The sequence below is a fragment of the Cryptotermes secundus genome, unplaced genomic scaffold (assembly GCF_002891405.2).
Source record: "Cryptotermes secundus unplaced genomic scaffold, Csec_1.0 scaffold314, whole genome shotgun sequence".
NCBI classification, from domain to species: domain Eukaryota; kingdom Metazoa; phylum Arthropoda; class Insecta; order Blattodea; family Kalotermitidae; genus Cryptotermes; species Cryptotermes secundus.
The window spans coordinates 298826-316492 of NW_019718273.1; the positions used below are offsets into that span (position 1 = coordinate 298826).

The 17667-nt window shown below is 38.1% G+C and overlaps 4 protein-coding genes across 8 annotated transcripts in view; 1 reads left to right on the forward strand and 3 right to left on the reverse strand.

Moving 5' to 3' along the window:
- The window catches only part of LOC111874579 (dual specificity mitogen-activated protein kinase kinase dSOR1), a 41123-nt gene extending 23772 nt beyond the window's left edge, over positions 1-17351 (forward strand). The window contains exons 8-9 of one of the 5 annotated variants that reach the window (XR_002844598.2): positions 2698-2953; positions 16070-17351. Coding sequence is in view for 3 of the 5 variants with exons in the window: in XM_023870391.2 (XP_023726159.1) it covers positions 2698-2811 (114 nt within the window). In the remaining 2 variants the exon portion in view is untranslated. Of the gene's footprint in view, positions 1-2697; positions 4475-8706; positions 8807-16069 lie in introns of those variants that run through there. The other 4 variants (XR_002844601.2, XM_023870391.2, XM_023870470.2 and 1 more) reach the window with 4 other exon arrangements.
- LOC111873910 (piggyBac transposable element-derived protein 4) lies at positions 9180-10166 on the reverse strand. The gene has a single exon (XM_023869036.1). It carries the CDS (start codon positions 10164-10166, stop codon positions 9180-9182), a length of 987 nt encoding a protein of 328 aa, XP_023724804.1.
- LOC111873985 (piggyBac transposable element-derived protein 4-like) lies at positions 10410-10853 on the reverse strand. The gene has a single exon (XM_023869132.1). It carries the CDS (start codon positions 10851-10853, stop codon positions 10410-10412), a length of 444 nt encoding a protein of 147 aa, XP_023724900.1.
- Positions 13770-14336, reverse strand: LOC111874057. The gene has a single exon (XM_023869271.1). The coding sequence runs from the start codon at positions 14334-14336 to the stop codon at positions 13770-13772; it is 567 nt and encodes a 188-aa protein (XP_023725039.1).
- Positions 17352-17667: the final 316 nt, after the last annotated feature.

Consider the following 17667-nt stretch of genomic DNA (forward strand, 5'->3'; position numbering starts at 1 on the left):
AAGCTAATAGTCTCTTTTCTGCAATTTGAATATACTGTTTGAATAATTATTAAAAGCATTATTTCATCACTGTTGCTATCCATTTCTCCTAAGTTTATGATAACGATTCCAGTGTTTTTATCAAAATTTATTCCACTTTCCCTCTAGTTTTCTGTTCTTTTATATGCTCACAAAGTGAAATCTTATCATCTTTAACTGTGGTCTTCAGTTTTTCTTCATACAAATTTTTCATTGTTTCTCTATTACAGGACACATTTCTGGATGTGACCCAACTTTTCGCTGTTGGAGCTGTCATTTTCCAGTATGCCAACAAGAGTATTTTACATTTCTGACTTACTAATTAACTAACCAACTAACTAACTCACTCCATGGACCTAAGTCCTTGAGAACCCAACACTCAAGACATTCCCAACATTTTATGGAACCTGAAGGTTCATTACTCTCTTCACAAGAGCCCACTACTGGTCTTTATCCTGAACTTCATGAATCCAGCCCATACCTCGCATTGTATTTTTTGAGGACCAATTTTAATGATATCCTCTCATCTGTGACTAGGTCTTTCTAGTGATCTCTTTCCTTCTGGGTTACCACCAAAACCCTGCATGCATTCCTCTTCTCCCATGTGTGCCACATGTCCTCTCCTCTCCTTGCTTTCATCATTCTAATTATATTTGATGAAGAGTACAAGTTATGAAGCTCATTGTGATTGTAGTTTCCTCCGGCTTCCTGTTATTTGATCCCTCTTCAGTTTGAATACCTCCTTGGCACCCTGTTCTCGAGCACTCTTACAAAAATGTTAAGAGACTGTTCCACACCCATACACACTATAGGTAATACAGTTCTGTATGTTTTAATCTTCATGTTTTTAACAGCTGGTGAAAAGCCAAAAGGTTCTAAATTGCACAAATTTAATCTGCTTGTAATTTCCTCATGAATTAAATTTATTGCTTTCATTCCCAAATATTTTAACTTTGCCACATTTTTAAGGGATTGGTTAGCTATGAGTATCATCATGTTTTGATTCTGCTCTGCATTCAGGTGACAAGATATCAACATATATTTAATTTTCTCTTTGTTTGCTTTTTGACTAGCCTTGTCAGCATCAGTTAGAGCTTCTGTGTTTTTCTTTGTGGCATTCATGTTATTCCCCAAGAGATTTATATCATCAGCAGAGATCAGAACCTGGTGTGTCCTGTTCCATCCCGCCTGGATTTCTTGGACCTTCCTAATGGCATATCATGAATAAAAATTTGAAAAGCAATAGTGATAAAGCATTACATTGTTTTACAACATTTTGAATAGAAGACACACCTGACAGATGCTTACCTTTACAGACTTTACTATAGGTTTCATTTGAACACATTTTTTAATAAGCCAGACTGGTTTTGTGGGTATACCAGAGTCAGTGAAAATATTGTACAGTACTTTCTTTTTAAAAGAATCATAGGCTTTCTTGAAGTCTATAAATAGCTGATGTTCTGTATCATTTTGCTTAATTTTTTTTCCAGTATCTGATGAATGCATTAAAGTTCTTTATTGGTTCAGTTAAGACTGGATTTCAGCATGTCAGTACTAAATAGAATTCCCTCCCCTTGAAGTCAGTGTCTCAATTCATGGCTTGGAGCATCGTTTTTCTTCACATTGTGGTATGGGGCATTTTTAAGTTTGGGTCATATTTTTCTCTTATCCTTTTCTCATAATCTTATTGGTTCATTTGAGGTAATTATCTCTCATCTGGTGAGATATCTACACAAGTAGAGCATTTACAAATTATTTACTCCATCATGAATGATAATTAGGCACTGTTACTTTGACACAAGTGTAAGATGACCATAAATCATGTCATGAGTCCAGGACTTTTGATGAACGTGAGTCCAAAAGTGTAAGATTCATCACCCTAAATTGCATATCATTGTTGAATTTTGTATGTAGCTATTGCTTGTAGATATCTGATTCCTTTATCTCGAAAGTGATTCTTTCCAGTCGAAATTAGTATGCTTGACCGTTGTGTTTCATCTGAGGACCAGTACTTCATTAGGAGTCTCATGCTGGTCTGTCTGCCTTGGAATCTTGGAATTATGTCGCCGACAGTGGAAACAGGGATGATGGGTGTTTGCCTATCTTTCTTTTAGAGAAGTAGGTAGTGACAGAAAGGTGGCAGGCAAACACTGCAGGGTATTAATCTCTTCTGGATTTTAACTGAATCAAAGAGAAATGATATTTTGATTACAGGAAAATCTCCCTGCTCTTTGTAGAACCCAGAGGTTAATTATAGAACATTACTGCCCTGTGAATAACATTCTATAGTAGGTATTGAAAGGAAACAATGTAATGAAGAAGGTAACCTGATGGGAAACATGACACGAATTTGCAGGGGAAACATATTCAGACAGGTGGTTCTCATAAGTGTATTCAGATATTTCAGTTCTCTGTGAGACTTTAATTTTGATCTCTGGAGTGTAAAGTGCCAGTAACATGACAGTATTTTTGAGCGCCTTGTTACTTCCATTTAATTGTTGACAATAGCATGTAAAGCCTGTTCATAATAAAATATGCACCATGTAAGAAAGTGAGAAAAGAAGGTTTCACAATAGCCTGTAATTTAGAAAACCACAGTTTTTCTCATGTATAATAGTTCAAGAGGAAAGTCCTTTAAACTTGATAGATATAGAGTGCTGATTCATGTTTTGGTTTCAGAATCATGAATGGGTAAAGAAAGCAGAATCAGAGTACGTTGATATTGCTGGCTGGGTGTGCAAAACCATGGACTTGCTGCTCACAACTCCTACAAGAGTAGCACCCAACTTCTGAGAAACAGAAGACATGTCAGGAGGTCTCGGTAACATTTCTCTTGCTTCAAGCCACCTGCTTCACAGCAATTGTTATTTGCGTTGTTGTGGTGTTATGGTACTTGGAATAGTAAGCAGAGAGTTCGTTAACACATTGCAGACTGGTATGTCCTTTTGACTAAAAACCCAGTACTCAGATATTTTACATACATTTAATACCTTGAGGCAAGGAGCAACATTTTGATGTTCAAGATCAGGTTGGGAAACTTCTGGCATTGGTGGTCTACATCTGACTTTCACTGTTATAACACAGGGTGCATGATTATCAGATAAAAGAATAATAGGTAATAGGTGCTTGGGTTATATTTATTAAACATACATAATTATTACATTTTGAAATCATTACAGTTTACTATTATTTTATTTGGGTGTAGGCTGTTGATGCTTCTCCATATTTTTCACAATGTGAGTTTTGCAGAATTCATAAATGGGCCTTGTACAAATGACCTGTGAGCTTCCCACTGCTGGCTCTTCTTACAGATTATGTTTTTAAGTTGAATTGTGTTAAAATTCATGTAGGTAATTCAGTAGCATTTTATGGAATTAATTTTCAAAACAAGAACCTTTATGTATCAATACCAATGCAGAATTTACAAATTCATTTCATCTCACTACTACTTCTGTATGTAGCACAAACCCTATACTGCCGTCTTAGCTATTTCTTCTTTCCTGGTCTGGATGCAATTATTTTTCCACACTTTATGTTTATTGAAGTCTCCTGATAGTCTGGTTTGGAGGTCCTGTTAGGGACTCAGGGCATTAATTCCTTTGCAGGAGGTTGAGCATCATCTGAACTGGACTGTTATACTTTGCAGTGATCCATGTGCTCCAATCTCATGCAAAAATATGGATTTGCATTCTGATTTTGGTGTAAAGTTGTATATACAAAAAATGCATTGAACAGGGTAGAATTCAGGGGACACAATACAGTACTTCATATCACATTATCCCCCTTCCCCAAGAATGAATAATAGCTTAGGTACTGATTGGCTCTGTCTACAGCTTTCATGTATTTATTATATTCTAAAGTACAACTGGATATCTTTATTGCCCCCCCCCCAATTTGTCTCCTGAGTTTGCCAATTCTGATTCATGAATTATATTAATCATGTGCATCATTTATCTTTCCAAATTTGGACCAAAAGGTCACCTTTTCTATGAAAAAATGATTGCCTCTGTTTTCACAATGTGTATCCTGTTGTGTGTCACAAACATATGGTTAAGTAAAATTGCCCTTTGACACAACAAAAATGTTTTTTCCATCAATCAGTATTTATCAGATTGAATTTTATTTCTTACCACTACATATTTTGGTCCTCATGAAACTGTCATCAGGCAGTATTATATAATATGACTTGACACAGCTCTTTTCCAACCTGTCTTTGTAATATTGGTTTGGTCAGAATGGTGTTATCCCTACTACACCTGTTTCTATTTTCGGGTGGCATATGATGGGCACTGCAAGTTGTCCTTAGAGATCTAACTAATGATGATTGGTATGTAGGTTGTAGGTATGGGAAACTACCTGGATTGATTGGCATGAGACTTAGGGTAACATTACAGGAGCGGCCTCCGTAGTCTAGGAGTAATGTTCCCACCTCATGACTCAAGGTATGCGGGTTCAAACCCGGCGGAGGTCGTGGAATTTTTAAGGGCGGAAAAATTCAGGGAACAAGTCCTCCGGGGGGGACTTTAAGCCATGGATCCCGTGTCTTAGATTTACGGCATGTAAAAGATCCTCGTGTCTCTAGGAGACCTCTGAGCAAAATTAGGCAACAATTTCCCACCCAAGTAGTTTCCAATGCCTCTGGTAGATGGGGGAAATTTCATGTACCGACAGCTGACCTCGTTGGCTGAACGGGGCTGATAGCATGCACCAGTACTGGTAGGGTATGGTGACAGTAGAAATTAAAGGGGGACGCACAATGGACCAATAACTGGTCTAAGTGCATGGGGAAACCCACCCCCTCTAATAATAATAATAATAAATAAATAGGGTAATGTTGCTGGAATTAACCCATAAATGGGAAGTTGGTTCAGCTTGACGATTCAGCTGCATTGTTCTGCACACCACACTCTTAATTTATTTTTCGTAAATGTTTATAGTTGTGATTCCTTACTTGAACTGTGAGTCTACTTCACTGAACTTATTTAATGAATTGGGTTTTGGAGCATTACAACCGCACTTCGGCTGTCACTTCTCGCAACCGTTGGGCGCCACTTCTTGTGACCGTCCTTTTTCTATCTTTATGTTTATTTATTTATTTGCCCGCTTCGGTAGAACACTTGATCATTTATTTGCCTGCTTCGGTAGAACACTTGACTCATTTATTTGCCCGCTTCGGTAGAACACTTGACTCTTCTCAGGGTTGTGTCACGGTAATAACTGGGGCAACGCGGAGACTACACATTTAAAGCTAGTCCGCTGATACAAATCAAAGACTCTATTTCTGCTTAATCACAAATTGTTTATTTCAGAAGCAAACACTATAACTTTATTTGCAAGTGCGGAGTAATGTGCCCTTTTTATATTATAAAAGATTAATCGAACCAAATAAAGACTGTTAAATTTAGATATACTTGGAGAGTACAGTCCAAAGATGTCTACCTCATGTGAATTCAAAATGCCAAGTGCTTCTGCCCACTCTATTCTGCGGGAGCGTCACCTCATCCACTGTAAAGGATTTGAACTGATGGCCTTTCTCCCAGACAAGAATAGTTTCCTAATGGCTGATTTTAACTGCCAATTCATCATACCATCAGTACTAGACAGTCACATTATTAACTTTTAGAATGAAGAGATCCAAAGATATTTAACCCGGAACTCTACATGTGAAAGCGGTTATTTCTTAGTTTAGGGTCTAATTACACCCTTTCGAAGACACTTTTATAACAGCTGCCCTATTAGCAAAACAACATTTACATGTTCGGCAAACTACGGACATGTCTTTTCATAATGGGCCATGTCCCTTTTGTGGTCACCCAAGCTGCAGGTAACAAAACAAGGCAGTTGTTCCTGTCTAAATGCGAAAAGCAAGTCATAACTTCTTAATGGATGGGTCTCCCTTATAAATCAGTCACACTATTGAAATGGCTAAAGGGGAACATAGCATCCATTAAAGAGTATTAAAAGGTTTGGACTGTTACAGCATGCAGGATCTCTCATGTCCTTACACTTCAGAACCTGAAGAAAGATTTAGGAGCTTGGAGATGGCTTGCACATTCCCACACTGGGGGTTAAAAAATTCAAGTTCTGCATGATGCTGACTGATACATGCCATTCCATCTCCCATAGGGATTATACTGTCTAACCAGCATTCTGTATTTTAAAAACAAAGAGGACACTACAGGATCAACATTTATTTTATTAAAGCTTTTATAGACACAACATGTTTCGGCCCCTGTATCAAGCCAACATCAGTGTTCGGCTTTAAGCTGCTAAACTGCATCCAGTTATCATTCAGTTCACTAAATAAGGATCCGTATTATGTTTTTGAACTTAATTTAAATACATAAATATGAAGATGATATGTTCTCATTTACTGTTGTGGTTGCTGATGTAGTTACAGAAACAGGTGTCGCACTGTTAGCTGAACACATGGGAATCATCTGTGGGACTTGCATTCGTTCCTCTCCTTGATGACACAGGATTTTAGCTGGTAACAAGCAGAGCAGTATTCACCTTATGGCCTCTCAGTTTGATGCCTATGATGTTGCGGGATACCGCACGGAGGGCCTTTTGCATGAGAGCTTCATTTGGGTTGTAGACTTAATGCATTGCCTAGCAATAGACGCCCTACTGTTGCGTGATGTCACAACCTAGTGGGGAGGGGTGTTTACCGAGCATTGTTATGCAATGAACACTCGTTGCTACGGGTATTGCTACGCAACAGTCTCAGCAATTTACGTTCTTTTGTTGCTCAGCGATGGATGACATAAAACACGTCACATTGCTCCCTCCTTAAGGCTGTTCGTCCTGAATAGCCTATTGGTGCACCACATTTACTTTTCTTCCGAGGTTTCTTCTCGTTGTGTTTTGTGGTTCGGCTACTCCTCTTGCAGTGGCTGTTCTCCAACCATTACATTCGCTTCTTCCTTAAGGCCAGTTGGTCCCAAGTGGTTCACTGCTAAAGTGCTAGGACATCCACATGTATCCCCATCATCCACATTTTTTTCTTCTTTCTGACTGTCTCTATCTCTCTCTCTCTCTTTCGCTCATTCTCTCAATCTCGTTCACTCTCGCTTGGGAGGCTGGTGCTTCTACGTTATGAATTAAAATATTAGTATGTAATAAATGATGAATTCAGAAGTCTCATTGCCCAGTGCTAATTTGAGTGCTCTTACAAAACCAGAAAAGGAATTCCAAAAACCATAAGGCACTCCCTTGTGCTGATATACAGTTGAGTCTAACAAAAATGCTGTGTAAGGGCATCAGCAACAGTTATTACTGAACTCCAGAGAAGTCATAAATTTAGTTCCATAAAATCTTTGGAGCAACTCGTGGTTCTCTTGTGGTCTGGGATGGTATCTTTGTTGACATGACGAGTGTCAGTGCAGAATCTAGGCTCCTTTCCTTCTCTGTGCACTACAGTGACAGGGTTTATGTATGGAGATTCGGATATCTCTAATATATCATCCTTAATCATCTGACATATCTGTTTCCTAATTATTGAGCATACAGCGAAACGTATAACACGGCAATAACTTATAACTGGGTTCTTCTCTGTTAATTTAAATTCATACTCCATCAGAGTACATTTCCCTGGCTTTGAAGTTAAGCTATCTCTGTATTTCATCATCAGATTTATTAAGTTTTCTTTCTCTGACAAGAACAGGTTCTGGTTCTTATGAATCAAAGTAGCCATCTCAGTAGGAGAAATAATTTTGCAGTCTGGAGTGTCATTATTAGATTTTTGAATCTGAATTGAATTTAGTGGGATCCCTTCCAACTCCTTACATTCACTATGCCTCAGCTTCTCAAAATTGTCTTCTTCTTCTGCATTATAAAATATGCTATCTGTTCAATGAACAAATAAAACTCTGTCTCCATCAGTAAACTCATTAGCTTTATTCCTGTCATCATTAAACATACATGTATGGGACTTGCACAGTGACATAACTGCTTTATTTACTGCTTCACTAGGAAGGAATTTCTCATCCCGCTGAAACCACTTCCATCTCTCTCACAAACAGAGGCTTCTTCCATTCTATTTTTACTGTGAACCCTTCAAAACTGCTTTGAACAGCTGTAAGTGGCTCTGGCTTGCTCACTCACAGTATATGACTGTCAGGGGTCATTGATCTTGGAAAACTTCTTAAATAAACAATCCTATGGCAAAGAATTACTGTTATCTACTTCAGCTATTCTCTGGCTAAATTCACATTTCCTCAATATATAACTGATATATTTGTCATTAAAATCTGTGATCATCCCACAATCCCTTGCAAAGTCACACCCAACAGTGACTGACCCAATTAACTGTGGTGACACTAAGAACACATTTTCAAACACATCCTGTCCAATAGCAAATTCTAAGTATACCTAGATCTTAAGCTGCTTTGTCCTGTTACCAGATGCTGTGGTGAGGACTGTGTTATTAATTCAAATCTCGTTTGTTGGTAACCCTTCCTGTACTAGTTGATTGTACAGTTTCTCAAATTATGGACACTTCAGACCCGTTGTCAATGTAGCAAATGACTACCTGGTCTCCGAATTTAACTTCTACACATGGGCAATAATTTAAACTTGCTTCATTGGTTTAAAAGACAGTTATCTCACTCATATCCAAAGAGTTAAATTTATATGTATCACTGTCAGAAAAGTTCTGGTCTTGACGATCTTGTGTTCGCTTTTCAGTTGGGGTTCAAGTTCCAGTCCGCAACTAATCCCATTTCTAGTTCTGTGAATGTTTGTTGTCTCACCTCTGTCGTTTTGAGAAACTTGGCTTCAATAAGGAGGTGAGTTGGGATCTAAAGTCTGTTGGTTTGATGAGGAACACTGATGGTCAACTTCTTTTTGTCTGCCATAAATTTTCCTGGTGTTTTCTCTTTCTCCACACCAATACTGTCCATACTGTTTAACCCTTCAGTACCGGGGGGGTTTAAATCGTTTTTCCACTCCAATGCCGGCGGCTATTTAAATGATTAACTCAGAGAATGCAGCACTTAACTTAATGCCTAATAAATGGGGAAAAACTGGAGTTTTGTTTTTCAGATTTTCACACAACATCCAGAGAAGTATATAGAATTAGAGTATTGATCCACACTACTTTAAAATTATTTTTGGGCCAGTAAGCGTATAAAAATTATGAACAATAGTATTGCATTACCTTAAAAATTCAGTCGTGTGTGGTAGTCGCGGAAACACTCAATGCAGAGGCCCACGCCGCATGCATCACACCAGTACACTGTGTCCCTTCTCCTCCTGCGCTTCTGACACACAACACACTTTCTCTGTGGTCTAGATTTCTTTGCCGTTGGAGGAATCTTGCTGATAAAATGTTGTTCTGTTAGACGGGGCACTGTGTTGTCTGATGGATGTGAACCCGGCACTTTATGTTCCACAGCACTCACATATTTCACGAACAGGCCCTCAGTCAACTGAATTCTGAATGATAATTGCTGAATTTGTGTGCCTGTGTTACTCCTGTACACTATCATTGAATTCAGAATTGAGGCATTTAGGAGCCTGCGAAACAGCTTCATGTACCACTTATTCATGTGCTTCCTCTCGATCAAATAAGGGTGAAGCAGCTGGTCCTTCAAATCGGCCCCTCCCATTGACTTATTGTAGTCCAATACTGAAACTGGTTTCGCCACCTCCTTGCCTCTAACTGTAACAGTCCTGGTGTCGTGACTGTGATAGGTGGAGATCATGGTGACTATTTTTTTGTCGAACCACTTTGTGACAGAAACGGGTCCAGAATGTTGTGCCACGATTTCGCCTTTTTTTAGTTTAGTGTTTTTCACTTTTGGAGGCACATTCTTACGATTCAATTTCAGAGTGCCAACACAGTCAGTCTTGTGCGTTATCTTCAGTACCCTGGCCAGAGTTGGGGAATTGTAAAAATTATCCATCCACAGAGTCCGACCTTGATTCAGGAGAGGTTCTACCAGTTTCAGGACAATGGCTGAAGTTTTGTTGGTGTCCGCTGTGATCAAGGGGGAGTCAAGTTCTGTATCCTTGCCTGTATATACGATGAATGACCATAAATACCCCGTGGTGGAGTCACACAACTCGTAAGTTTTAATTCCAAATTTGGCTGCCTTCAGAGGGAGGTACTGTTTGAAAGACAGACGGCCTTTCCAAAGTGTCATAGATTCGTCAACTGAAATGTCCTGGTTTGGGAGAAAGAGTTCCTGAAATTTCTTATTGAGATGGAAAATTATTGGGTAAATTTTGAACAGTTTTTTTGGTCCTTCAAAAGTGCTGATGTTTTCATTGTTGGCGAAATGCAAATATTTACATATTAGCTCCAGTCTGTCTCGCGTTATAATGTCTCTAAATCCTGGTGTTGAAATTACTCTTTTTGTTGTAAAATAAGACCGAAGAGTTGGTTTCTATACAATGCCCATGAGCATGAACAAACCCAAGACAACATAAATCTCTCCCTCTGTCACGGGTTTCCATGCCTTAGAATGCGACTTCACTGATGGTTCACACCCCCGTAGAAACTGCTCTGCATATCTATTTGTTTCTGCGACTGTGGTTTCAATAAGTTCCTTGTTGAAAAACAACTCGAAAACGTCCACAATTTCTGTTACATCTTTCGCAGGGCCTTGAGCTCCGACACTGCCCGTGAAATGTTCTCTCTGACCCCTATAGTTCTGCATATCCTCCCAAACGAATTCTTGATTTGCACTGTTATCTTCATCGCTGCCCTCATTTCCAACAGCATCCATCAAAGCACGATCATCTAACTCGTTTTCAGAGTCAAAATCCGAATCTGATAGACTTTGTTCTGAATCACTTTCAACCAAACACTGTATGTCCTCATCACTCATCACTCAACACACACGAACATCCCTTGCTTGTTCCTGCCATGGCTGCTACATGCAAACTGCATAAGCTATGTGGAACGAAAGGGAACCTCAAGGAATGCAAACAAGGCATTTGTTTATCATTTCCAACTGCAGTCATATCAGAGGTCAGTGTCACGTATCATTCTTGTTAGGTTTTCTACACGCGGTTTCTCATTCCGTTCAAGAGGCAGCACTAGTCACTGGCTGAATGGAAATCGATTTTTTTTTTCGACCAACATGCAGAGAGATCACAGACTTTGCTTCGACCAACACACAAGATCACAGACTATAAACCTAGCATATTTAGTTCCTAACTCTCCAACAGATGGAAATAGATTTGTACGGCAATACTGCACCCTAGACGGTGAGCTACAAAACTTCTTCAGAGACTTCTAATGGAAAAAAAAATACCTCGGGAAGTTCAAAGTGGGATAACGAATATACGAAATGATAGACAGAAATTTCCTCTTTCATTTCATAGCAAAAATATTACTTTATATGAAAAGCAGCACAAGACGCACAACGTCGCCCGGCGAGATGTGGCATTTAAATGCCGCCATGCTATGTACGACGCCCGGCACTGGAAAGTTAACCTTTAACATACAGACTTTTAAATTTCCAGCAGCCCTGTATGGCCGGAATTTAAATCACCCTAATTAATTAACACTGCAGACTTTCAGAAAAAAATGCATATTTTCCGTTATATGCAACATAGAAATATGAACTAAAAAGAACCTGAAAGACAATAAAATTTTCTACAGATACACAAAAGAGCAAGTTTTACAAATGAAAATTAACTGTGAATATTTTGTCATGAAATGCAAAATATAATCTTAATTATATACTAGCTGTGCCCGGCCACGCCTTGCTGTGGCTCAGTCTGCCCGTTCATCCCCAGTTTGATTTGAAATTACTCGACGCATTGCTTCCGCTCCGCGAGTACGACCTAAGTTTGATCTTCTGCGAGGCATTATTTGGATGAACTAAAGCAGATCAATTGCACCGAAGAAGAAGAAAGAAAGTTATTATGTATATATAGATATTTATACAATGTCTTATCTTAAACACATAAATAATTGCAAAACATTAAAAAAGGAAAGAACACGAACTGGAAAACAAAGAAGAACAAAAAAAAATAAAAAATACTGACAAAATATTTCAATTCAAACGCAGATCAGTTGACACAGCCCAATCCCACCGCCAATTGCACTGGAAAATAAGGGAAACAGAAAAGAAAACGAAATGAAGAACAATGAAAAATAAAGTATACTCACAAAATGAATGCTACGGTAAACGACTCAGCCCAATTCCAACGCAATGTAACATGAAATAATAAAATCAAAACGAAAATTTCGTTGCCACAACTGCTCGTTGCCACGGTTATTCCTAGGCAACGATCTGTTGGTATTCGATGGACGACGTATAACGCGTTACAATATATTAATATTGAATACAATTAATACTTTTCCATGTTTTTACCTGTCACAGGTGTGACATCTACATAATAGAAGAAGAAAGGAAGTTATAACAAAAACATATGAAATTGCAAAACATTAAAAAAGGAAAGAACACGAACTGGAAAAGAAAGAAGAAACAAGAAAAATAAAAAATACTGACAAAATATTTCAATTCAAACGCAGATCAATCGACACAACTTAATCCCACCGCTAATTGCACCAGAAAATAAGGGAAACAGTTAGGAAACCGAAATGAAAAACAACGAAAAATAAACTATACTCACGAAATGAACACTATGGTAAACGACACAGCCCAATTCAAACGCAGATCAATCAACACAGCTTAATCCCACCGCTAATTGCACCAGAAAATAGGGAAACAGTTAGGAAAACGAAATGAAAAACAACAAAAAATAAACTATACTCACGAAATGAATGCTATGGTAAACGACACAGCCCAATTCCAACGCAATGTAACATGAAATAATTAAATCAAAATCTATCACGCGAGTATTTATTTTTCCTCACTTTTACACTTATACACTTTGCAAGAATTGCCACTTGCAGTAACAAAACCAATCCTATTTCGCCTAGCTTCTGGCCCAGTGCTATGCTGCCTATGTTGTCATGGCTGGATCTTGACTGTCTCTGGCGGCGGCTTCCTGTAGACTGTTTATATTCCTAGGCAACGATCCGCTGTCTCAACAGTTCGTTGCCACGGTTATTCCTAGGCAACGATCTGTTGGTATTCGATGGACGACGCATAACACGTTTTTTACCTGTCACAGGCGTGACATCTATATAATAGGTATATAAAAACGTGCGTGTTCGAATGAAATGTTGTGTCAAATTTCAAAGCAATCGGTGAAGAACTTTCAGAGATCTTCGAGGAGAGACAAACGAGCATTTACATTTTTATTTATATAGATATGTTATGAAATTCCAAAGGACTTCCCTGTTGCTTTTTCTTCAACTTGAATCATGGTGATATTGTAAATATAATCACGCTATATACAATAACATTTTGTCAGTAACTTGAACTTAAAATGCATTTATTTAACACCTGAAAATTATTGTTTTAATATAAATTAACATTTATTAACATTAATAACATTTTGTTATTGTATATGCGAGTTTGAACTGCGTCACTTCACAGTTTATGATACCTCACACTCTGACATGCGTGTGCCACTTCTCGAAGCAGTCCACCACACACAGCGCAACATTACACTTTTTACAATAGTAAAGCATGCTTCTGCTTTTCTTATTTTGAGAACAAACACGACGTCTTTGTTTCCCTTTGGTTGGCCAGTGTTGTGAATGTTCCACCTCCAGTCGACTCAGTTGGCCTCCCCCGAGAAACGCCACTGACCATGATATTCACCTCATGCAATTGAAGAATCAAATCCCACATCAATATTTCGCTGAATTTTTTTATGTGTCATTTTTCCACCACATGACTTGTGTAATAGATATGCTTTAGAATAGTCATATCTAGAAGGTGGAAAAACAATTTCTTTGTCCACTTCCGTGTCCTCCGAGCAATGCCATAACTGTTTACCATCCTGTCAGATTTATATACAAAGCCCATGTGTGCATTGTAGTCTTCAATTACATGGGGTTTGACAGCATGGCCAGATTCATCTCGGAAGTTGCCTTCCAATGGAGGAGGGTGCATATTCGTCAGAACATACACATCACGCTTGTCTTTCCAACAAACAACACTTAGATGTCCCTTGACTCTTGTAACAGTATCCCCTTTTTTCAATTTCATTGACTTGGGCAGACTTTCTTGTGGCACTCCACGCCTATCATTGCGAACGGTGCCACATGAATTTATTTTCCTGTCTAAAAGATCATCAAATAAAGCAGGAGAACTGAAATAACTGTCCATGTAAATTTTGTGTCCCAAGTCTTCAACTCTTCGAATTAGCTGGAGAAGAATGCCATGTGTTGATGTAATTTCTTCTGTCGCAAGTTGCCTTTGTTTGCCCAAATAAACTATCATGTCATAAGTATACCCCAAAAAATCGCAAAGCTTGTACATTTTTATACCAAATCTTTTGTGTTTCTTTGGAATATACTGACGAAAAATCACTCTTCCTTTGAACAACACTGTGACTTCATCAAAGCAAGACGTTCTGCTGGATTGTAAAGTTCACAAAATTTGTTTTTGAGATTGTCAAAAATGTTTCTAATTTTCCAGAGCCTATCATACTCTGGGTCATCTTGATTGGGAGGAGCTTCATTATTTTCAAAATAAAGGAATCTCAAAATATGGAAGAAATGGTCTCGTACCATGGTGTTACAGTAGAATGGAGTGTAGTATTGCTCATCTCTTGGCCAATGATCTTTGAGGGTGTCCCGTTGATCGTGGCCCATTTGAATAATTATTGCCAAAAAGTTATATATCTCTTCAATTGTAACGTCAGGCAGTTGAACAGAAGGGCCTAGAGCATCTTGGCATGCCATAAATTGGTGGAAATATCTGTTGGTTTCTTGTAACAAAATTTGGAATATTTGCTGGAAAAACAGAATGAAAATGGAGAAAGGAGAGGACTATGCATTTATATTGGGAGCAGCTGATCTATTGAGTCCCCTCGGAGGACCAGTGAAGTCTAGTACCTTTGGTGCATCCTCTGGTCTTCTATCATGAAACCTAATTTCCGTTTCTTGTGCCTCATTACCTGATGATGATGATGATGACATATTTTCATGAGGTTCAGTGAACTCATTGAGTTCTTCTAACTCTTCATCAAATTGCTCTTCCATCAATATTTCCTCCAGTTCTTCTGCATCGAGAAGTTTTGAATATCGGGCACGTTTTTGAGGTTTCATCTTGGGGGAGGGAGGTTTACAGCTAAATTGAATAAATTATAATCTTAATTTCATGCATCCTGCTGTGTGCTACAATATACAACTCTTTAATGAACCGTCACAACACAGCAAATAGTAAAATATCAAAGTCAGTGTTCAGCTGTGGCTTTGCTACATGTTTTGGCCACTATCGGCCATCATCAGGCAAATACATATCAACAAAAATCTACCATTTAACTGCAATCATAAAATGGATATAACACTGTTAATCGTACAAATTTAAAAATGCTTATGTAAAAAATACAAAAGTTCAGATTATATAAAAATTAAAAGTTGGAAGTATTATAACAAGATAAACTATTAATGATGTTTTCAAAAACATTGAATCAGTCGTTGGATATACTTTGTGTGCATTTCCATAGACAATAGGGAAATTCAATATTACTTTATATAGAATATTTTAAGAGAGGCCCATGGTGTAGCAATTAAATAACTGTGTAATGCTGCCTCGTCATTAAGAAGAATTGTCCGTATTGCATGGAAAGCAGACAACGACTGTCGACTCTCACCTGTTAGTAATACTCGCAAAATAGTGATGCAAAGTAATTGTAATAGTAGTCAAAAAGAGTGCCAGTCTGACACTGATACTGAGAGTCACAGTGACGACGATGCCTTTTACTCACAAAGTAATACTGGCTCAGTGGTTTTATACCTCTTCCGAGACACAAAATAAAAATAATATACAAAGAAATATATGACAGTCTAAAGGGGGCTACACACCTTCAGTTTATCTGTGCAGTTATCTGTCGTAAATAACTGTGTGAAAATCTGTACATTTATCTGAACTGAAAGTGTGTAGGATACCTTCAGTTTTTGCCTCAGTTCAGTCCGATTTTTCTTCAGTTCTCTCTTCACTTTCGACAGGTTTGGTTGTGTTCTAAAATAAATAAAGTTCAATGGGTGACAGAAAAAAAAGAGCTGCAGTTTGTTGCATAATTGCTGCAGTGTTGCTAGAAGAAGAAGAAGGCAAAAGGAGAAAACGCCGTGAACGTTGGTGCAATGATTGGTATCTGCAAAGAAGCGTTTTACCCAGTGATTACCATTTACTGAATGAGTTACAAGAAGGAGGGGAAATTAACGATTATAAAAATTACCTAAGGATGGACGAAAATACATTTCAAATTTTATTGAGCAAAGTTGTTTCCCTCATCGGAAAAAAGGACACAGTCTTGAGAGAAGCAGTATCACCGCATGTGAGACTGATTGCGACTCTTCGGTTCCTGGCAACTGGGAGAAGTTTTCAAGATTTGACATTTTCAATGAGAGTATCTCCTCAGGCACTCGGAGAGATAATAATGGAAACATGCATGGCAATACGGAAAGCACTGCAAAATTTTATTCAGGTTAGCATACTTTAATTATTTGCTAAGACCATAGGTATGACTGAATAAATATTCATAAAATAGGAGCCATAGTTTATTACCATACTCACTAAATAAAAATGTACATGTATATAGAAATACAAAATAAAATTTACACATTGAGTAGGTATGTACGTATGTATATAATGTTATTGTAAATTATTGTATTCGTTGTCATCGTACGAGAATCCCTCCAACAGAGTCCTTGCCGTTTGGGGTTCAGAATGTTGACGGTACGAATTTGAACTCCAACTGGGAGATGGTGATGAAGTGGATAAAGGCCCTGATGGGTGAACCAGATAGCTGCCTCTGGTTAAAAGGCCCATTTGACCATCAAACAATGTTTCATTGATTACTTTATCAGCAAACATTAGCTGTTGCTGAGTTAATTTCCTTAATTTCACAGCGTATCCCTTAGCCCCTATCAAAAACTCATCGTCTTCAGCTTCCAAATACCGCGTGGCCTTTGTAAGGAGATCATGTGATGAAGGGGCCGACTTTCTCTTTCTGCTAGGTTGTGTAAACGAATTGACTGTGGGTGTAAGTCCTGAAGAAGTTGATGGAGAAGATGGAGCAACGTATAACAAAAACATAAATATTTGTTACCTAAATCATTATTAAATTAAATAATTAAATAGTTATTTTAATTTCTGATTTTAGCTTCCTAAAAGTGAAGAAGAGTGGAAACAAGTCGCTCATGATTTCGAAGAAAAATGGCAATTTCCGCACTGCCTTGGTGCAGTTGACGGAAAACACATTTAGATAAAAAAACCTGCGAATTCCGGCTCTCGTTAGTTCAACTATAAATGAACATTCAGTGTTGTATTGATGGCAATAGTTGATGCAAAGTACGAAGTTTTGTTGGCTGATGTTGGAACAAATGGACAGTCTCAAAAAAGGTGAACTGAATATTCCACTTCCCGAGCACCTTCCAGGAAGTAACAAAACTGCTCTGTATGTCTTTGTTGGGGACGAGGCATTCCAGTTACAAGATAATTTCATGAAACCCTATTCTTTTTCTGTGCTTAATCATGAAAGGCGCATTTTTAACTATCGCCTTTCTAGAGGAAGAAGAATTGTTGAAAATTTTTTTGGAATTTT

What these genes read in the sequence shown, in the direction of transcription:
- LOC111873910 (XM_023869036.1), bottom strand. Translation starts at nt 10,166, where the DNA reads ATGACACTTTGGAAAGGCCGTCTGTCTTTCAAACAGTACCTCCCTCTG.
- LOC111873985 (XM_023869132.1), bottom strand. Translation starts at nt 10,853, where the DNA reads ATGAGTGATGAGGACATACAGTGTTTGGTTGAAAGTGATTCAGAACAA.
- LOC111874057 (XM_023869271.1), bottom strand. Translation starts at nt 14,336, where the DNA reads ATGATAGTTTATTTGGGCAAACAAAGGCAACTTGCGACAGAAGAAATT.